The 23510-nt window shown below is 35.5% G+C and overlaps 2 protein-coding genes across 6 annotated transcripts in view; one reads left to right on the plus strand and one right to left on the minus strand.

The window, feature by feature from the left end:
* LOC107091821 (low-density lipoprotein receptor-related protein 1-like) overlaps positions 1 to 2680 on the minus strand; it is a 114514-nt gene extending 111834 nt beyond the window's left edge. The window contains exon 1 of one of the 2 annotated variants that reach the window (XM_015385999.1): positions 2120 to 2678. In XM_015385999.1, coding sequence (XP_015241485.1) covers positions 2120 to 2192 — 73 coding nt within the window. In that variant the 5' untranslated portion in view covers positions 2193 to 2678. Of the gene's footprint in view, positions 1 to 2119 lie in introns of both variants that reach the window. The other variant, XM_015385992.1, reaches the window with a different exon arrangement.
* Positions 2681 to 10986: 8306 nt separating this feature from the next.
* The window catches only part of LOC107092010 (RNA-binding motif, single-stranded-interacting protein 2-like), a 30849-nt gene continuing 18325 nt past the window's right edge, over positions 10987 to 23510 (plus strand). For 3 of the 4 annotated variants that reach the window (XM_015386279.1, XM_015386289.1, XM_015386297.1), the window contains exon 1: positions 10989 to 11146. In XM_015386279.1, the coding sequence (XP_015241765.1) occupies positions 11075 to 11146 (72 nt within the window). In that variant the 5' untranslated portion in view covers positions 10989 to 11074. Of the gene's footprint in view, positions 11147 to 23510 lie in introns of all 4 variants that reach the window. The other variant, XM_015386304.1, reaches the window with a different exon arrangement.

The raw sequence follows: 23510 nt of genomic DNA on the forward strand, positions 1-23510 counted from the left end.
CCCTTCCTCCCTCTCAGCCATCCCTTTTCAATCACATATAAGTTGGATTAATGGTCTCCCTGTGTCCAGATGTTGCATAGTAATGGAGGCAGAGGGTGGAGCCTGCATACTTTCGCAACCTCAGCTACAGCTCACATTCTGAGCGGGCCTAATTTATGGAAGATCTGCTAAAACAGCAGGCTCACAAGCTCGTTTGGCAGACATGAGACCGAAGTGACAGAAATCAACATGTTATGCGTTTAAAGCAATATGCGAGGGAGCTTTATCCTTCGTGAGTCAGGGCCTGATCTAACACATAGCATGTTTGCTACAGGCTTGTGGCTTTTCATGCACTGAAATGGTGTTGAAAATAGCTAAACAATTAGAATGTGCCCTGTATTTCAGGGCCGGCCCAAGGAATAAGCGTACTATATTTGGGCCACAGGGCAATGAAGGAGCTCTCAAAGATCCAATTTATTTAGCAGGTTTACTGATTTCTGTGTATATATTAATAAAAACCAAGCATTTTATGATCAAATCAGTATATATTAAATCATGTAGAAAAAAATGCTTATACATGAAAATAAAATGTATTGGTCTTGGGACCAGATTGGTACACAGACATAGAAGGACCAGTGAAAACATCTCCATGACAAGCTTATCCCAAGATAAGCTTGTCATGGAGATGATGATGAGCGTCTTATCTTGATGAATAAGCACTGGCTTCAGAGATGGAAAACCTTACAGACACCCTAGAGCACAGATGACCTTATTTACTAGCTCACCTCGCTCAAAATGGGATCAGAGATCCACCCAAATATTTCTGTTTAAATTTCTTTTTTTCCTAACTTAAGTTAAGATGAGATTTTCCATGGTACAAGAACGATCAAGTGGGCTGGAAGAGATTAGTATTAACATCTAAGTCTGTTTTCAGATCTTTACAATGATGTCATCAGTGACTTTGTAAACAGAAAACAAAATATGTGTGGCTAAAGGTAACTGACGTTTTCATTCTGTGATTTTGCATATACTTACATACATTTCCATTGTTATAAAAGCTAAATAATTTGCCAAGTAGTGTCTATTTTAAAAGCATTAGTTATTTGATGTAATCATGTCTGTTTCTTACTGTTTTCTTCTTGTTGTCGGAAGCAAAAAAGTATGAACCACATGACCCTTTAATGGAATATAAACTGCGTAATCGTTTATTTTACTTTCAGGAACACAAACTGAGTCACACTAATAGAAAACTGTAAACACACTAGTAGGTGTGGGAATGGTCTTATCAAGTGTTTCATCAAGTGTTGATTGTTGCAGTTGGCAGCACTGGCAGAAATAAAATAAATAAATAAAAAATAAAATGCTGCTCATGGCCCAATGGAGGCTTGGGTCGCCCCTGGTGCATTTGATACCTCATAATTACCAAGAGGGATCCCAGGACACAAGGGGGATAAATACACGACTTTTCATTTCAGGCTTCAGCCAGAATACCTGGCATCAACTGTAATTCCCAGACAGCCCATGGACGGCATAAACACGTCAGGACAAGCCGCGCCATTAAGAGGCAAGCAGATAAACATTGTTTTCCTTTGCGCAAAGTAGGTGAAAACAAACACGAAAGCTGATCTGGGCATCCGCTTCTTGGATAAGGATGCCAGGCGTGTCTTTTTATGTTTTTTGGGTTTTTTTGTATTATTATTGTCATGGGAGAAGCAGCAGGTTGGTTTGAATGGCTGCACCCAACTGTAGCTGTAAAGGATATTTTTGATGTAGTTACCTTTTGATGGAAGGGAAATAAACAAAAATAAATATGTCGCCAAGGCCTGAGCTGTGATGGTACCTGCTGAATATTTATTGAATAACCTCACTGTCTGCTGTCCTCACAGGGAGGCCCTTTCTCTGTCTGCACAGACAGCAGCAGCTACAAACGCAGGCAGATTTTCAGGCCAGAATAAACCTAAATGTACCAAACATGTTCTGGTGAAAACACAGAACCACTTCAGAGATTTTTTTTTTCTCGCTTTCCTACAGCTTTGATCACCATTTAGGTCTATGCATGGATGTTTTGTTTGTATTTTTCCCCTTAACAGACAGAAGTGCTCATGCTTTCTAAAATAAATAAATAAATAAGGCTTCTTACCTATGGTAACACCATTAGAAGACATGACCTCCAAGCAGAGAAGAAATCCTAAGAAGAACAACCTCATCGCCATCTCCTGAGCAATGCCCAATGGCACTGCTGTTGGAAGCAAAAAGATGAAAAGTTGGCTGGGTTTCTAAAACCGAACCACCTCATCCGAACCCTCCCTCAATGGTCCGGGGTGCGATTGTTCCTCCAGTTGCACCCAAAGGGTTGTCTCTCCTAAACGGGGTTCCTGCAATAATAATAAAAAAAGAAAAGAAAAAAAAAAGGAGAGCAACTACAGCCCTGTAAGGCTAAGGGCGATGCAGCAGTCCAGTCATGTATATTTAAAACAGATTATCGGCGTTCAAACATGATGCGTAACGGAATCACTGTGCTTGACAATCAAATCATCCAGTCCTACAAAAAGGAGCGCTGCAGCTTCCCAGTCCGCTTTGGATCCCTTAGTGATAAACTAAAAGCTGAGATGAAAATGGAAAAAAAAAAAACCCAAACGCGTTTCTTCCCAAGGAGCGCGAACGTCTCCCTGCGCCTGTGAGTGCATGAGTGGATGGTCAGCCTATCTGAGCCCCAGCACTGTGGACGAGCCAGTGACGCAACGCGCAACTCCTCAAAATGGGATTACTGAGGGACAAAAGTGCGCATGTTCCCAAACCACTCAATTTTCTATGGTATGGAAACCCCAGTGGTCATATAAAAGTCAGGCAGCAACTTGAAAACACATGCTAAGCTCTGCATTATTAAGTAAATATAATCAATCAGATAGTAGGATGGATATTCTATTAGAAATATTTCATGCATTATTCAAAATAAAAAAATATGGGTTGGATAGTTGTATTTGTGTGGGTTCCAGCACATATTGGAGTAGAAGGAAACTAGAGGGCAGATAAAATGGCAAAGAGGACAATTAAAAATCCTATTATTTCTACGGTTAAAACAAGTAAATCGTAAGGAAAGAGTATTATTAAAGAAGAATTGATGGAAAAATTGCAAAAAATGTGGGATGAAGAAAAAACAGGAAGATGGTTTTATAAAATTCAGAAGGTAGTAGGAAAAAGAAGAAATGGAAGACGACATAGAAAGGAGGAGAGAGTGATAACAAGGTTAAGATTTGGGCATACAAGACTTAATTAAACACTTTTTAAAATTCTAAAGCATACTACTGGCAAATGTGATTACTGTGGAAAATATGAAACATGAAATAGAACATGTTATACTGGAATGTCATAAATATGAAAGGGAGTGAAGATATATGAGGAGACAGTTTGAATGTATTAAGGAAAAGATTAATTTATTTGATATTTAGAGGAAGAATTTGGGGAGTAAATATATACAAATATTTTTTTGATTTTGAAAGAAAACTAAATTATTTCATAGAATTTGATTATAGAGAGGGTGAATGTGTGTATGATATAGACGGGTAGAATAGAAAGTTATATATAAGTATGTCGTTTTTTTTGTTTTCTTTTTTTCCCCCCTTAATTATATATATGTTTATTAAGTAGATAGTCCATCACGAACCACACTTCATACTAGTAAGTGGCAATGCTACTAAATCTTTGTTGCCAACGGGAAATAAATCCAAGAAGGAGAAGAAGAGGAAAACACATGCTTTAGATGTGTACAGACACTACGGTTTGTTTTGGGGATGGTTTGTTTTCTTTTTCTTTTTTTAGAGATTCTGTTCTTTAGTTAAACCCTCTTACACTTTTTCTGGTAGACTTCTTATTTTATTCAAATGTATTAATCATGCATGTTTTGGTTTAATTCGTTTTTCCTTTTTTGTATTTTTATATATGTTTTATTCTTCAAATTTTTTTATTTAAAAAACACAGCTACATGTTATTATTCTTATATAGGTTATAGTTAGAGTGGTTATCCTGAGCTATCTCTATAGTAATGCTGCTATAGGCATAGACTGCTGGAGGACATAGGGACTCCTCTTCATCTTTCTTCTTCCTTCTATGTCTATTTTCCCTTTCTGCAGTATTTGTTAGTTCAACCACTAACTTTATGCACTCTGCTTTTTCTCATCTTAGTTAGCTGGATCTGGTCTGTTCTTGATTGGCTGTGACACCATCATGGAAAAAAAAGACCTATAAACATCTTTGTTTATAGATGTAGGAGCTTAAACTGTTTTTCAGTTTAGTCCTGTTTCTCTTACTGGGGCTTTTAGCTCGTCTGCCCAGCTGTGTGTTTCCAGGATGGTGTCGTCTGTGGAGCTGGTCAAAAGTTACCTTTTGTATCTCTGCTTCTTTTTGTATGTCTGCTTCTGTCTCCTTGAACCCTTGTCGACCTGTTAAAAGGTAGTTTTCCTCTCCACTTTCGCTACAAACATGCTTGATATGAGGGATTGTTGAGTCAATTAGTTAATGCAATTAGCTGGCTTTCCTTAGATAGAAAATCTGGAACCAATCTGACAGTATGATTTGTTTGAAAAGTCTCTGTAAAGTGCCTTGAGATGACATGTGTTATGAATTGGCACTATATAAATAAACTGAATTAAATTAAGAAGAAGATGTGATAATATTCTTTTTAATTGCTGCATGCATGCTTTTAAATAACTGTTTATATTGAACCTTATGTGGTATTACATTCTAACTTATGTTGTGTTGTTGGGAGTATAGATCAAGCCAAAAAATAACTCTAAGTGAAATATTTATTTTTGGAATCATATAACCACAATCCTATTAGGGATGTCTCGATCCGACTTTAATATTGGATATTGGTCTGATATTATTTAAAATATCAGATAACTTCATGCTGATATAAACACTTTGCTTCTGTTAAAAGTTTCTGTAACTTGGTTAATTTTACATAGGTCAGTTGTTTTGCTGTTGACTTTTGTTCTCTGTTTTAGTATTTTTACTTGATCAAGCCTTTTTTTTAACATCCTACGATATAAAATAAGTAATAAAAGCTCAAAAAGGTCAATATCGGTATTGGCCCATTCTCAAAGCTGCAATATATCTTGGGGGAGCAGTGGGCTCGTGTATCGTATCGGAAATGAAGAAAATGTATTGAGGCACTGCAAATCCTAACCCTAGTTACAAGTAGATTGAAAGTAGAACCCATTAAATTCTCTTTTCTTGGTATAAATGTCTTCCTGATACTTAACAGTTTATTTATAGAAGGTTAGAAACGCCCCCTGAAGGATACCATTTCATTCCATACAATGCTTTGACTGTGAGGTGAACAAAAATAAAAAAAACAACAACATTATTTTGGGTACTGGAGGACACTAAGCATTTAAAATGTTATGAGCACCAATTTAAAAATATGTTTTACTCGCAATGATATATCCAGTCTAGGAATGATATCTTATTTACATCCAAAGTAAATGAGCGTTCACGTTTGCTTTAATTATATGGTAAATGGCCTGCCATACTGTAATTTTTCCTCACCCCTGGAGGTGAGAGAGAAAACGGAGCTGCAACTGATTTACCTACAGCGGGCATTATGGCTCAAAATTTCTACAAAAATCCAGACTTGGTTTTCACGCGACAAAATAGGTTTCCATAGATGGCAGGTTCTTTAAGCATTGTTGTATACATGACGTCTGCTTTCGTCCACCTTTAATGCAGCTGATTGCCTTTAACCTTACATGTTGTGCAGATATAGAAAATAGTTGGAAATACTTTACTTGATTTAAATCAGATTAATGGATATGTCCAAGTATTTGCATCGCGATGGATTTTTTCTTTTTAATATTAGGTCGAGGTAAATGGCTCCTGAGCGACGTGGTATTTTATCATTAAAATGTTGTAACAAAGACTGCCACCTAGTGGCGTAGTACACACATAACTGTATTTGCATATTATGGACAGGTCTTCCCCTAGGCTCAGTTAACCTAAGATGCATATTTTGGGACTTAAGGAGGAAACTAGAATACACAAAGAGAATTCACACATGCATGGAAATAAAATAATAAAACTTAATGTAGGAAGGCTTTAAGTTAACATATGGAAATTCTATCTCTATAAAACCTCCCTTATATTATTTTGTTAGTAGTTATTACCTTTATTTGAGATCATATATATATATATATATATATATATATATATATACAATGGATAACTAACCAGAAAAGAAATACAAATTTAACCCTTCCATAATTTCTGACTGTTTAATTGGTCTTCACACCTTTTTTTTAATATACAGATTCTTAAATAAGATAATTTCATTTGATATTTATGATTAATAAAAAAAATTTTAATGTAGCTATTTCACTAAGTGAAACAATTGAAATAGGATCCTCATGTAGAAAAAGTTTTTGTTTGTTTTTACAAAGCAGCCTACTTTTATTTAAACAACCTGCACCAAAGATAGCGAGAATTGTGACAATGATCTTGCTGCATCTATTTTACATAATTGTCTTAAACGTTTCTTTGGATTGTCTTAAACTTCAAATAAAGAATCAATTTTGATAACTTCTATAGTTTTTATGGGGATAAAATGTTTGATCAGCATGACAATCTCGACCTACAGAGGGCGCCGCATACATATAATACCTGAAGGAATGCACATTTGGTTATCTGACTCACACAAAAACGAAACCAACATAAGCTTGAATGCATAGTGGGTCAAATGTTATAAGAAATGTTAAGAGGGATTTCACATTTCCAATCTGAGAACTGCTATTTTCAAAACATATCTGAAACACTGAAACATTATTCCTTCTGCAGGTCTTTGCAATGCATTCTCCCATTCTTGGTGTATTTGACAGAAGGTACCAAAAACAGGGGTAATAGAAAAGGAACATTTTTTTTTTTTATTAATTTCATGATTTCACTTCGTCTGAAGTCGATAAGTAGTGTTTCTGAGGGACTTTCAATTTACAGATGTTTATTTCAGAACCTGAATTATGGGGAAGAATGAGAAGAATGTGAAGAATCTGAGAAAATCTCACTGATATGTCACAAAATCCCTTTTATACCATCTGTTCAAGGTCAGTTAGTGATGTCTGATGTTCTTTCTTTAGCCAAAATTCTTTTTTGCAATTCATTTAATATAAATTACAAGAGATACCACGAAATTTAAGCTAATTAGACCTTGCACTCACTCCTTTTTGTAAACCAGCATACTATCTGGTGTCACCTCAACCTGAGAATGTACCTTTTGTTACAGGAGGAGGACTGAGCACTGTCAAGCAGAGAGAGACAGACGCCAGCATGCTGTGTGGGAGACAGCTTGAAAGAGTGCCAGCGTAAACACTCTCAGACCACATGTTCTCCCATGGCAGAGGGGCTGGCCTCTTTCCAAGCACATCTGCACACAATCCCTCAGCTCTTAGCAGGCCAACCAAGGAGTCAGAGCAGGGCAAAGGAGGGAGAGACTGGGGGAGAGAAGTAGTCCCAGACACTTCAAGGACCTGAACTTTCTTTGATCCAAGTGTCAGCAATGGCTTAGAAATGTGTAAATAAAAAAAAAGGTTATTTAAGATTCTGAGTTTACATTTGCAGCACAATCTGCATCACAACACTAGTTTTGCATGCCTGTTAATGTTTTTCTTTTTTGTTGCATTATTATTATTATCATTTTTTTTTATTAATACTATATAATGCTCACATGGGAAAACAAAAAAAACAAAACAAAAAAACAAGCTGCACCTATTTTTCAGTTCTACAAGCTTTCCCTGCTTGCTGCCTTTGATTTGGGAGGAAATTAGTGGCTTTGTTCTGGCAAGATGATCACTGAGCATACATTGCTGACAACACCTGAGGAATGCAGAGCATGCAACAACAGCCTGTGTTCACCCCCGACACTGACCCCACCTTAAATCTCCCTTATCTGCAGCCCTCCCCCATATCAGCCAACAGCCATAAAAATAAAAAAAACACTTTCCACAAGTCTTCAATTTATACATTTAAAAAAAATTCTTTGATTCCTGTTTTTTAGATTAACCTATGTTTCCGGCAAGCCACATTTTTCCCTCTCACTGGTAATTTGCACCCCCCAAACTGGCCTTCATCTCTGGAATTTACTGCCACTCGGGTTCAACACTTACACACCACATCAATACATTTCATGCATCGATTAAAACATGGGGGACTAACAGCCCCATATGAGCCTAACCGTGTCCAGCCTAAAAGAAAGCAGTTAATCTCTAGTAAGAAAGAACATCAGGGGGGAAAAAATCAGATTGTTATGAAAATGCAACTAATGATTCAAACTTTGAGGTTGTGTGCATCCTTATGTTTTGGAAATAAATACAGAGAGAGTCTGAAATCTTTAATAACACAGAATGGATGTGTTAGAATTACATATAATTTCCTTTCCTCACACTTAAGGACCAGTCAGTCAGGGTGCACAGGACAAGGCAAAAGATTGGGGGGAGTTGCCAAGCAACTCCTCATGAGAGACAGACACCTCTTTTTATAACAGGATAAGAACTGTCAGATAACATGACTGCTGGTAAAAATGGAAAATAGCTGATATTTTCTTTTTAAGTTTTAAAATAGTAAAAAAAAAAAAATAGTGTCACATCAGATTTAATCTGACTTTATTGTATGTATTATTTTTTAGGATAACTAAGTTTTTAAAAGTGACTCACTTGCAAATTTGATACGGTATCGTTCTTTGTCTCAGTTAATCAGTAAAGTTTTTTGTATAATAAACATAAAAACATACTTTTGTAAAACTATCTCACCAGAGAAAATGTCACTTTTTCTTATTTCTTAATTTTTAAGATCCATTCATCTTCTTTACCACGTGTTCATTAGGCTGGTGCCTAGCTCCAGCAGGCAGCGTAAACTAGACATGTCACTTAAATTTTGTGTTTGTCCAGCTAATTATAAAAATGTTGTCTTTAATTGAAATTTAACAAAACAAAAGATTTCTCATTAATTTTCCAGGAAACCATTGAGCATACTTCCTTTATAGAGTACATTATGTTTGGTCTGATTTTTGTTATTTAACATGCAAGGTTTCCTCACCCACAAAAATTCTGTAAATAGTTGCTATCTTTGGCTAATTTGGCTATCAAAGATTAGCCACATCCTTGATTTCTAAATGTCATATATTCCCACTGTTTCTGAAGTACAAAAATGTAAATATTTTAAAATGAAATTATGTTAGATTTTCTTCTTTCTTTCATCATAGCATATGGTAATGAAGTAATAATTTTTAAATACTTGGACTGGGATTTTGTTCATTCAGTGTCTCGCCTGCTGGTTCTAACTCTGAAACTTTAAATAAATTTTCAGACTTCCTTATTGTGGATGACTTTGTTATCTATTTGAAAACTATAAGCAAAAGCTTAACTCTAGCCTTTTATGGTCATTTTGAGGTTTAGTTGACTTCAAAGGTTTTCCATTGCTACTATCGACTTTCACACTACGTCCTTGAGACTGTATTTTATTTATTTTTTTTTTATTGCTTGACGGATCTGTTCTCTAAAACCACAGTTAATCACAGTATATGGCTCAATGTAAACGTTCCACAGGGTTGTGTTCTTGGATCCTTTCTGATGATATATGTAATTAAAATTTTAAATCAGTTCTTTTGAAAAAAATCTATTTTTAGATAGCTAGGCAAAATAAGGCAGATTGTGTACGAACATCTCTATGACTTACCAATGTTGCCAACTTAGGGTCTATATCACTTAAACACAGCACTAATATCTATATGGCAAAAGCATTTTTTTCTTGGTGTAACTCTAACCACTGTAATACCCTAAAATATTTGCCAGCAAAAGTCAGATGGTAATATGTACTTTAGTTCTGCCCATTTTAGGTCTTCACTAACTATGTGGTATTTTTTTATGACAAACTGATAAGACCAAACTGATATAAAAATTAAACAACAATTTTAAAACTGAACTGAGTTGAAAAACTTTAACAGATGCCAGAGTACCACTGTGTCCCAAAATCATTTATCTGCCTCTCCTGGCTGCCACACGCAAAGAATGATTAATAATGTCAGCCAAATGTCCTCCAGGTAGATGAGGTAAGGTGTGCCAGCTGTTTTAGATTAGTCTCCATGCTGAAGAGGTTTAACTCTTTCACTTTAATCCGGGGAACCCAAGCTAAAATCCAGGTTGTATCAAGAAGGAAATCCAGCATAAAAACTTTGTCAAGTTTGTTAGCAAGTCAAAATGACTGGTTTTCCTTTGAAAACTTTTAATCACTTTGACTTTATGATCTGGTTGAATTGTAAAGTGCCTTGAGATTTCTTGTGTTGTGAATTAGCGCTATATAAATAAACTGAATTGAATTAAAAATTGAACAAACACATCTAATATTTTGTATCTCCTCAAACTGATAGTGCTTTAATACTTATATTGCACTTTTTTTTTTCTTTTTTTTGTGTTTAACTAGATGAAATAGAAAAAAGCTTTCAACTTCCACAGTAGTAGTTAGCACCACAACATTTAGCCAATCTTCCTTTTTCTGACTTATGTGTTCACCTTTATGTGTTCTTCATCAAGCTGAAGGTGCAGATCTCAATACAAGCAAATCCAGAGAGCAAATTAGAACAAATCTCACTACCCCCCCTAAAAGAAAAGGTAAAAAACAATTTAAGAATATTTGCTTAGACAAAGCAAAACAAAACAAAAATCATAAATAAAAACAATTCAGATCAGCTGTCTCGTGCATTTAGGAAGGGTGTTTATATTATCTTTACAGAAAAAGAGTTTTAAATGAAACCCAAAAAACAAACAGGAGCATATATGTGGGTAAAAAAAAACAAACTATGATGTTACTGTGAGTTTGAATGATTGTCCCAGAACGAACGGGCCATTAGCTTTCACACATCAACATATAGGCTGTGCACTTGGTGTGCGCGCTGTGCGCTGAGTGTGTGCGCGCTGTGCGCTGAGTGTGCGCGCGCTGTGCGCTGAGTGTGCGCGCTGTGCAGAGAGCGACTCCAATCACCGCCGCTCTTCTGACTGAATTTCCCTGACTGACGTCAGCTGACTCTCCGCTCCTCTGGACACAGCGCCGCGTAAAAATGCTGCTCTCGGTGCCGCCAAGGACAGGAATCAGCCCGTACGGCGGCTACACCGGCAAAAGCCACAAGAAGGTAAAGCAGCCCCCATCCGACCACTTGTGTTTCTCTTCTCTTAAAGTAGATCAGCCATCGATGCGGCGCTGTGCGAGCTCCGTGTCTCCACTTAAAATCTGCTCGGCTGTTTTAAGCTGCAGTGTCCTTGAAATTGGATCACGTTAAAACTGTTACTGTGTTTGGCTTTAATTTATTGTGCTAAACTGTTATAAAGCAGAGCAGAGTCTGTTACTGTGTTCCCTGAGGATTACTTGAACAGTTTGCTTTCGTTTGTTCCGACACGGTCGCAGCTCTCTTCCTGCCTACGCAGAGAACAGTTTTAGAAATGTCCCTGTCTTGGTGCGCCTAAGAAGCGCAAAAGATCATTTCATTTTCAACTCTAATTTGAACCGAATCAAACTCGCTAATGGAATAGTTTTGTTTCGATTGGATTAAACCCTACTTTGTAAAGTTTTTTTCCACTTTTACGCGCTCCATGATGCCCCACCCCTTCAGAAATAATTACTGAGGAGCTTTGCATAGCACTTTAAGTAGAGAGGAAAGTACAGGCAGTCTGTTTTAGATCACCATACTGAATGAGCAGATTAGCGGAATAGCACAGTGACTTGAAACTGGAACAGTATGCGAGCTGTGATATTGATTGGCTTGCTCTGGGAGATGAATAATTCATGAGGGTTAAATTGTCTATTCTCAGCCGCTTCTATAGTGCAGACCATATATTTGACATAGAAACCACTTTAAAAGGAAGTAATTTATCCTATAGATTTTTTTTTACCTACTTATTCTATACATTAGTAAGAGCAGCACCCAGACACCTCATTTCTAAAATAACTGTGAGGTTCCATTTTTTTTGTTTTGTTTTACACCATCATATTACTTGAGTAAATTCAGTTATTACTTGGAAAAAATAAATAAATATATATATATATATATATATATATATATATATATATATATATATATATATATATATATATATATATTGTAAAATTTGCTTTCTTAACACTGCCAGCTACTAAATCGTTTTATTGACTTAAACCATTTCAATGACAATTTAATTATTTAGATTTAAACATTTTTTTTTTAAAGTGATATAGAGATTTAACTTTGTCGAAGGTTAACACTAAATGCATTTATGTGTTAAAAAAAATTATGTTTTTTCTTTCTGTTTTTGTCATTTCTTTTGGAGTTGTTTTTGCAGCTAAAATCTACTCAATTGGAATTGCAAGGCTTCTTCACTATCACAGTTCATAAAGAACTGGGAAATGGCTTCAATTCTTTTTTTTAATTCAGAGTAGAATCATAATTCCCACATTGAAAAACTAGAATAGGTCTTATTGTTCTGAGCAGTGAGATCTACAGTAGCGCCTATATTGAGAACCACCGCTGCCCCTAAGCTTTGATAACTCAATACCAAATAGCCTTCAACTGATTAATGATACAGCTTCACAGATACAGTCATTGGAGCACACAGACCCTTGTTATAGAAGCAGAGGATACTCTCTATCACAAGAGTCTCCTTTGCTGGGTGCGCCTTTGGAGTAGAAATATAACAAAACATTTCCCCCCTTTCTTTCGTGAGATCATCTGTTTTGTTGAAAGTGAACAGAAAGTGGGAAAGTTGTGCCATCAGAAACAGACATTAATCTCCATTAATGTCATTTGAAACATAATACAATGATATGTAACTGAATTAATTTGCTTTGAAAATTAAATTTGTCTTGTTTTACTTTTAGTTCCATAGATTAATTTTAGTTTGAAAATTCAGTTTCCTTGTGTAAAACAATGGTTCCTTAAACCACAGAGTATTCACCATCTTGACCATATCGGCATGGAAAATGCGCAATGTTACACCTGCCAATGCTAATTTAGTCTCTTTAGCTTATAATAGCTACAGGTAGCAGTTGCAGTTGACCAAAGCCAACCTCTTGCATGACAATTCATGATCATTTGGCATTGCTAATGATACTGTATCTACAAGCTCCTTGTGGTCCTCTACTGCAGCCCGAATGCCTTAAAGTTAATTTAACCTGATGTGATATATCATTCCATGAATCTGTGTTTTTTAAGGACATGTTTGCTTGTGACAAAGTAGCTCAATTTTCAAACTGAAATTGAATATTAGAAATCAAAGTGAAAAGGGAAAAATAGAATTTTCAATGTAAAAAGAAAAAAATAAACAAAGCAAATGCGTTGTTTCAAAATATTCAGTGACAATGTAGTGAATTTAAATTTTAGACTAATAGAATTGAATAGAATTCCACTTTATTGTCATTGCACTGTCATGAGTACAAGCAACGAAATGTGGTTTGCATCTATCCAGAAGTGCTATACAGGATATAATATTATTACAGGTGTATGTACAAGCAAAAAGTAATAGTTAGGGACTGTAAAAAGTTATGTATAAATATGAATATGGGTGCTACATGCACAGCTACATTAAACAGATTATGCAGAATATACAGGAAATTATATATTAGTTATATATTAGAAATATTATGTTAGCGGGTTTATAATACAAGATAAATAATGGCAGATAAGATTTAGTCAGGGTAATTCAAATTCTCAGTTTCTGGTTGTGGACGTTTCTGCCCATATTTGTTATTTATGCCAACAATGGTTGATGTAATATGAAACCTTTCAAATGAATTTCCAAAGGATGCATCCTAAATGTTTGACCTCATTACTTAATGTTCATAAGGTTTTGATGTTTTTTTTTTTTTTAAACACCCATCACCATCATATAACAGTTTATGGAACTACCAGAAAATAACCAATCAGAGCACAGTTCAATTAGCACTCGTTAGTTCACCTTCCTCACATCTCATCTAAGATGTGGCCCTCATTGGAAATGAAAGGGTTAAGAAGCTCTGTTGTTTAGCTGTCAGTAGCATAGTACTGTTGTGGCTAAACAAGCTAAAGCCTAATATAAACCAAGATTTTTGCTCCAGTGCAAAAAGCTGTCGACCATAATTTTAATGACAGATCTTCACCTATAGTAAACTGGTATTTTCAATCATAAAACAACCCATACTAAGACATCAATATTTCTGCTGAAAACTCGTAGAATGAACAAAAATAATGATTGACTGAACCAAATTTTAGTCAATATCTAATCAAAAAGTTTAGCTGGGTTTCTTAACACAAAAGTATTTAGATTTGCCTTTAACTGGTATTGAATTCTGGCTTCAAATCACTAATGTGCTTGGTTAAAATCGAAACTACTCTAAAGGCTAATATGTGATACAGCCCAAAATGTATTGCTATAGTGCTCTCTGAAAAAGATATAAATGAGCATTAAAGAAAGAGCAACCGTATGAGTAAGTTCATGGAAAACATCCGAAACAGCTGAAATGAAGCTCTTCCCGTCATGCCTGTGTCATTCCCATCACTTGCTCACAGCTGGAAGGAATTTAGATTGCTTAGATTAATGACCCGGAATTCCTGGAATCTTGAATTCAGACAATGTGTTTGCTTCCACAGGGGCTCTAAAAACTCTAAAACCTTTCTCTCCTGAAGTGAGACTTCCAAGCTTTTTTTCCCCCCTAGGAGATAAAGTCACACACAGAGGAGAGACTTGTAAATCCAGCATCAAGTGGTAACCCCTGCTCAGTGTCGTTTATTATTTAGAAAAGGGCGGAGAGAAGAGAGGGATTAAGAGATACTCCCCCTTTTACTCTGCTTCCCATTAACTTCAAGCTTTTTTTCTCCCTCCCGCCTGTTTCACATTGATTTCTGCTAAAAGCAGTTTTAGGAGAGAGATAGAATAGATTAAAGAGTGAGTAGTGGAGCTGCGGTATATTGAGGGTTCTCATCACTTCGCTTATGTAGTTCCTTCCTCCTCTTACCGCTTTACTTTACATATTTGGGATTTAATGTAAATGTTATACTGTGAATCTTTTCCAGTCAGGTTGGTCTGTTTTTTTTTTTTTTTTTATAATTCTCCAAGTTAACAATGTAATCTTCTTTTATTCCTGAAATGCAGTTCTTAAAACTTGTTGTTGAATGATTAATGATAAACCAATTTCAGCTAAAGTTTGATTTGGTTGTATAACTAGGTATATAATTTATAATTTAATTTTTTGTTTAACCATATGATCATGAAAGTGGTATCAAAACTGGAGAATGGTCATTTGATTTAGGAGTAAATTGCGGCTTGAAAGGGTGAAAATCGATTAATGCCTTGGTAATGAAGAAGAAAATATAATGCAGTTTAATTTTTCAACAGCGAGGTAAAATATAAAGTTTAACAATTATTTTCTGAGAAAAGTAGTACATGTGTTATTGTATAAAAACTGCTTATTGATATTTTATAGCTTAAAGCAAATTTGGGTTAAGAAAGAGTTGTGGCACATATTGAAAAATGAGACGGTAGGTTTTCGCTATTAATTAGAAAGTTTCCACATCCTGTTACCTTTGCTATTTTTGTTCTGTTTGACTGAAAAAGTCCTTGAGTCACCTGCGGTCTCTTCAGGCTTCAACTCTGCCACTTTCAACTGTAATCTTCTCATCAGATTTTATCTAATGACTGAGGCACAAAGTCTCTGCACCACGCTGGGAGACGCTTATGTCACATCTCTATCTAAAGAAATATATAAAAAGATTAACGTAGCTCTGCACCTGTACCTAAAAATAAAAAAATATACCGGGTAATAAAGGAATTTTGGAATCATATTTTTTCAGATGTAGGAATAGGAATAATACGTTGTAGTGTTAAAGTCCCATGTTTTCCATTTGTATCTCTGATTCCCAGTGAGAAGAAAAAATGTTTAATAGACCTAACTTTTGAATCCATCCAGTCGTACATAATTTTACTCACCTCACACTCCGGATAAACATCGTGAATACATTTTATATGAGATTCTCTTGTTCAGATCAGTATGAGTACAAACCTTGAGCTCATAGATTTTATTTTTAAAGATGTTGACAGCATGTTCAAAACTTTTCAATAATAGTTTTGAAACAATGTGGCTCTACGGTCCAACTATGCTTTTTTGTTGAAATGGCATTTAGACACAATAAAGGTAGAAGTGTTTAACGCCATATACATGAGGTGATGTGCATTATTGTTACACTATATACAACAAACATTTACTGCTAGATTGCTAGAGATTTGAAGAGACTCAAATATCAAAGCAACAATCTTTGTCAATGCTGTTTGCATTGACAAAGATTATCATCTGATCCTTAATTATTAAGGAAAAATTATTAAATGCATTAAAATCCAATGAAAAGTTACATGGCTGGGCCTGACACAGCAGGACCCAAAACATAGTCATTGTTTAGGAAAAAGGCGCTTCAAATGTGACATAAAGAGTTTAAAGATATAAAAGAAGTTGTTCTTCCTGATGCCCAATCATTCTATCATGTTTAGACCTGGGCAACACATTTACTTTAAATATGACAGCATACATAGAAAACGAACGAAATGGTATTGTACCACCTTTAGTTTTTAACACCATGACTTTCACCATGTTTTTTGTATTCATAAATATTTCCCAACAGCTAAATGTCTGTCCTGCAGGCATCAGAAGGATGTAGCAGTCTTTTATTAGCCAGCTGGACAGCAGTGTGCAGTTGAGATGGGACAGTGGTGAATTGGTCTAAAATCATACAGCTGGAAGAATTGTTAGTCTTTCTAGAAGTTGCTCTATTTTCTCACTGAGAGGACCTTAAACGTTAGGACTGTAATCATGGAAAATTAGAGCACTTTTCATACCTAAGCTTTAAAAAACAAATATAACAAAACAAATATCTAAAAATAAGTAGAAATGTGTTGACTGGGTTGTTCAGGGATTTGGCACAGATCGAATGAGAGCTGTAAGATATTTTTAATGGTTTCAAGATTTTTGTTATATTCTCCCATCCTATCCCTAATCCCTTTGTGCTTTTCTGCATGCGTATTTGTTCATAATTGCACCATTACATTTAAAATGACCTTTTATGGCTGGAAAAACACCTTGAGCTGGAGGAGTTGGAGGGGGTGGGATGCATATCTGACTCCTTGCCATGGTTTTCTCAGATGAGGTTTAGCAGAGTGGTTTTAATGAGACATTACCTTCTGACTTGAATGCACATGAGAGGGATTAGCACTTTTCCCTAACAAGTTCATATCCCAATTAGATCGGCCTCACCAGCCAGGCCTCGGCACCGGACTCTCTGGGCTCTCCCAGCATATCTTATCTCTCCAAGCTGCTGAAAGTGCATCCCTACTGATGTTTTACTGTACTGTTGCTGCTTTTATAAGGGAGAAATATTGAACAAAGTAAAAATAAATATGCTTTAGTGCTAAAAGATTTGAAATTTAAACATCAGTATTGAAAATATATTACAGCTAGATTGAAAGGGTAAAGAAAAGCTTTAGCAACTGCTTATTCAAATCCTTTGATTTACGTGATTTATATTTATAAGTGATGCAGAATATATTCTAAAATAAATGCAATCATATTAATCAGCTATTCTGTTGATTGAATGCAATTGATAAATCTTGTATCTACCTGATCTTGTGCCTCTCAAGAATTGTAAGCTTTACAAATGGCTTTTTGGTAATTCTTTGTTTTTTCAACCCATTTGGATTATAGGTTATAAAGCAAATCATCAAAAAAAAAACAAAACAAAAAAAAACAAAGAATCCGTTTTTCTACTCTCCACCAATCCTAACTAGTTTTGGTTAGAAACCAAAAATAGTTCAGCCCATTCACACAGAACGAATCACAATTAGTATGACTTAAGCTCTGCTTGTTCTTTTTGTTGTGATTTTGCTGATGAACCTGCTGATGAACTCCACTCAATATGAAACAAATGATATCTGCAGTGTTTATGATTTTCAGTTATCACAACTATATCATTATACCTTAATACAAACATAGTTTGGATAGTGCACTTATAATCCAGGTGCTAGTTAAACATGCTTCCAGGTGAGCTGTTTCTTTTTTCTTTTTTTTTTTTCAGCTATGAAATAATTTCAAGGAGATGCTCAAGTAAGAGCTGGAGCTTTCTGTATCTTCATGAAGCATTAAGTAGAGCAGTTCTGCTCCTCCCCACTTGATGTTACACAATAGGCTCTTCCATGCTGTCCTTGCTTACAGACAAATCAGACTGTTTGTGAATGTTTGCAATCATGACAAAATGCACAGATGGTCATAATGTGAAAAAAACCATAACTGCCTATGGCTCATAATAATGTAACACTGCTTTAGGTCCACAGTTGGAGGGCTATGTGTAGCTCATCAGCTGACAGCAGACTTTACCCCAACATATTAGCCAGCAGATATCAGCTTGTCATACTTTGTTACTCTATAAATATCTGTTTGATATATCATTGCTAAAGCCCTTGCATCAAAATCGAAGTCACTATAAATGAGTATCAGAAATGACACTTCAATTCCTTCAATAATAGCAGTAGTATGATTGTTTTTGTTATTTCTATGTTTTTAAAAGAGAAATTAGATTGTGTTCACAGTATTTATGTGGGATTTAATATTTTTTTCTTTCCGCTGAAAGATAATTTTCATTCACACACCACTGCAAACATAACCTGCACAAAGGGGTCATTATAAGTTTAGCTCCTGCATAATGTCCTTACATATAAATGCAAATGCACCAATTTTATTGGTTAGTGAGTTACGGAGCAGCTAAATCATGAAATCAGAACAGCTTATGTGCATTAATACAAGCATAAATTATACTACAGTGAATCAAGGGCAAGCAGGTCATTTAGATGTTTCTTCCAGCCCAATAGGGATGAACTGAATTTGATCTGTGCTTCTGCTATAGTATTATTTCACATCTCTCATAAATGATTAAAAAAAACATTTTTATTAGCAGCCATATTATAATTTTGTTTCTTGCCGAAAGCGTTTTGGGGGGAGTCGTGGAGTCTACAAAAGTCGTTCAGAATTTGGCTCATCAATAATTATATCTGCTTATCAATGTATGCATAGTTGGATAGGGTTCTTGCTTTTGTGTAATAACCACTGTACCAGGGGTGTGTAACAGAGATGCAGAAACAGTGGCCGGCCATTGATGAGTGTCAAAAAATAGTAATATTTGTTGTCCACAGACTCATTGATGATTGTTTCAAGCAAAGACTTATCAGTAAAAGTCAAATGCAGTTCACCTAAATTGACTGCTCCTTTTGTTATGTGAAAAAAAAAATCTGTTTTTTTTTTTCAAATTCTTTCTCATTTTTGGATGAATTTATATTATTATATTAACTGTCTTGTATTTTCAAGCTCTTAAAAGCGCAGACAGAGACCAGAGACCAAATAGCCTAGCCTAGTAAACCAGCCCCACCCCCCAGCGGCCAAAATCATTTTTGCCTGCTACAAATAGCCTAATAATTTTTAGCCCCTTTTTATTTTTTGTGCAGAATCACAAAATTGACTCATGGGGCTACCGTTCCTTTATTTCTGGGGATAGATGTACACATTGAAACTTGCAAGACACTACTCTAGGTCAATATATTTATCAATAAATGTGGAATATGGCCGTGTTTTTATGCGGTTCCATCTGTATTTTACCTTTTTTCTGGTTTATGTTTGTTTTTATTGTTTTTCTCCATCTCAACTGGGATTTTACATAATTTAGTACGATTGGGCTTTCCATTTCCATGAAAACCCAAGCTCTATCTAATCCAGTGCCTATTACTGACAGATCATTTTGGTATGAAGAGGTTAATCTTTTATGCATCAGGTTTGCTCTGCTGTAGATTTTTTTTTGCAATTTTACGCTTTTCTGCAATGACCTGCTGCAAATATATAAGACTTATGGCACTGGATTTGACCCCTATCTTTGACAGTGTTGACCTTGAATTTTTTTCTTTTTTTGCTTTGACCAGGATATAATGGTTTTAGCTCTCAATTAGCTTAGGTTCCAGAGGTTAGAAGTTTTTATTTTTTCGCATTACTGGTTTGATCTCTAACTCTGAAGGTTTAACACAAGGTTCTATTTTTACATGTACTGGTTTTTACTTCAACGTCATCCTCTAACCCCTACATTTAAGCAACATTTACTTTCATTTTACTCATATGCATGCAGGGTTTGTCTTATGCTGTAGCATATCAGTGGGTGCTCTGCCCAGATGCTCTTGCATTGCCCTGTTGGCAAAATTATTTCACTAAAATTGCAGCATCTATACTGCCACAAATTCTCCAGCCCATGAACCATTATCTATATCATTACTCTTTTTATAGCCCTGGTTATCAAATCACAATATAGGACTTGTGACAAAGCAGGCAAAGACATGCTCATTTCGGTTGGAGATCAAGAGTTTGAGCTGTGTGTTTGTTTGTGTTTTGTTGTTGCTTATTATCTGATTAATAAGCTGTTGTAAAAGGATTACTGTAAGATTTGTTGGATAACATTTCCTGTGATGCTGTTGAATTTTTCTTACTGATAGTAAAGGGCAGCAAACACCTGCTTGGCTCATATTTTCACTGCTCCAGGCAGTTACAGGTTGTTTTACAGATCTGAGTCACCATTACAAATAAAGCTGGCTTGAAAATCATATCTTGAATATTTTCATACTAAATTTGATTCATGCATGTTTTCCTTACCTTTCATTTAATTAAAAACAAAATAAAAAAGGACAATTACATTAAAAAACTTAATTTATTTGGCTTTGATTATAACCCTCTATTCTGGGAGTTACCCTGAATGTAAAGCGCAACTAAATACAAGCAGTGAAACATGCTTGTAAAACCAGCTGGCAGGCTCTGACAAACAAAGAAAACATAACACTAAATGTTTGCAGCTATTGGTGTTACACAATGAGCTAGTATGTTCTAAGTAAACATCATAGAACAAAAAGTGATGGGATGACATTATGCTAGACAACAGAAGTACAAGAAGCACATGACTGAGAACAATATCTTGATTTTCCAAAAAATAAATCTTTATAAACATAAAGTTTGATGAATTAACTAAGTGAGAGTGTTCCAGTTTACTTTACAACAATAATGTAAGTGAGATTCAATACAATTACAGCACTTCCTGATTGAGGTTATGATCATGTGCTGTTAATTGACTAAAGAAATCACCAAGATGAGAGATCTGGATTATGCTTGCTTATTAAAAAGGAGAGGAAGAGTTTTTGAAATTCTTGGATTGAGGGAAGAAATGTGATTTCATTGACTCAAAGGATAAAAGAAACATGTGCACCACTGCCTTTAAAAGAATTGGATGAGCAGCTCCCACACTTAAGCCATTGTTTTGGCACCTATATTTTTCCAAAACATCAACTTCGTCGTTCTTAAGTCTCCTTGTATTTGACAGGGTAGTGTGCAAGATAAACTTTGTGGTTGTTAGGATTATTTTTATGATTCATGAATGTACTTGTCAAACCCTCATAATACCTGCCTGGTACATGTTAAGGCTCATGTTTTCCCAAAGCTCGGCAGTTCACAGTTCCTGCAAATGTTGAACTCGACTCTATCTCCACTGTCCAAAGCATTCAGGCATAGTCCATTGAAAATGTTCTACATGAAAGGGGTTCAGATGTAGAATGAAAAACTGTTTTAACATCCCCAGAACCAGTCAGTTGTACATTTTTGGCTCATCAGGAAGCCTGATCAGATCCAAAAATGTGCAGGAAACATAATTTATATGTGTTTTATATAATGATCCATTTAGCAAAGTCTGCAATTTGGTATTGATTACGACTCCAGGTAAAGTAAATTCAGGTGTTCTCATTAACTTCCTGCATCTTTTGTGTGATTACCCATCCCCATGACTGAAATATTTAGCTTCTGTAGGGATAATTTTAAATCAGCTTGCAGTTAAAAATGGTGAAGTTTTAGATCCTGTACCGTGATATTGACGTGCAATAAGTCCAATCAACTAATTTACTGATAGATGAACATCAGTTAATATTGTCGAGGGCCAAGTATCATTTATCAGTAGTATTGTTTACCTGAAATGATGTGACTTTTATTTCAAACAATTACCCGTGTCCTTATTGCTTCTAAAATTTGTATAAGAAAGCTTTATGTTCACACCTTTAAGCTTTCTCTCCAAGATTTTTTCCTCAGAAGAGATCACTTGGGACAGACACTTTGAATAACACTTCATGTTGTCTACATATTAAATAACATGACAGTTTTTAAAGAAATTGCAATCTTACTCAGATCAGAGAAATGGCTCATGTTCATTATAGCCATGCTTACCACCTGGATCGCTTCTTCAGAAAGACGGCCCCAAATACCAGTTAAAGAAACCTTTTATACAAACAGCCTGTTACATTTTTAGATGATTACATCATACACATGTTTGTAAAATGAGGAGACATCACTGGCCTCAGCCATATCACAATAATACAGTGTTCCGGATCAAGGACACTCTGAATGCACAGTGACAGAGTTCTCTGATAGTATAACCCACTCTGTCCATATACTTAACATGTAACAGGCAGGTATTATTAGGGTTTAACAAGCACATACATGAATCATAAAAATAATTCTAACATGATTTGTGTCTTAACATATTGCTTCAGTATTTTCACATAATTTTTCTTTCTTGTTATATCCTCTTTTTATTCTCTCCAGTTTTAAAACACTTCCACAACATGATGCAACCATCCCCATACCCTACAATTAAGGACAGTGTTCTCAGGCATAACTTAAGTAGATCACCATACTGTCTTTAGGGAATTTACTGCAATCTGTTTTTTATGTTGCTTTGAAATAATCGCTTCTTTTTTTTATTTTTATTTTTTATTTTATGCATTTGGCTGTTGTCTCCTCAGTAAAGGCCACTAATAGGGATGACAGGGTTGAAATAGATATCAGACACAGCAGAAAGTGCAGAAATTGTGAAGTAGAAGGGGTTCCTTGATGGTAGATTGGGATTTACCAGTTCTAGCAGCCATCAGCATGTTGCTTCACCATCATGAATCAAGCATGCAATGAATCTGGGCTTTCTTGAATTGGTGTTGGTTGCTAGCCAGCAATCCCTTGACTGGATTGAATGAGTCGTGACATAAGCCTTTGAGAGCTTTCAGGTAGATGGGAGCTGTTCCTTTAGGCACTCTATAGGCTCTCAGCGATGACTTGAATTTTATGCAGACAGCTAAAGGTGGACCCTGGAGCTGAACTAATAAGGGATTGACAAGAGACACCGATTTTATGTAAATATCTTCTGTTTTGTAGGCGATTTTACACAGTTTTATAAGTGTAGCTGAAATTAGAAATTAGTGACCATTGTGATGTTGTTTCATGGATGTGCTGCAAATGCTAGGTGATGTTGCGGCTCCAAAGTTGAAATGTTTTGCAGTTGTAAGTTAGTCAGGGGCCTTCGCTTTCTGTTTTTAATTCTTGGTTAAAGATGATATTTAACTGTTTTACTAAGTTTGCTTTCTTGTAGTTTCTTTTTTATTTATGTCTAA

Source organism: Cyprinodon variegatus, unplaced genomic scaffold (genome assembly GCF_000732505.1).
Source record: "Cyprinodon variegatus isolate N-32 unplaced genomic scaffold, C_variegatus-1.0 Scaffold16, whole genome shotgun sequence".
NCBI lineage: Eukaryota > Metazoa > Chordata > Actinopteri > Cyprinodontiformes > Cyprinodontidae > Cyprinodon > Cyprinodon variegatus.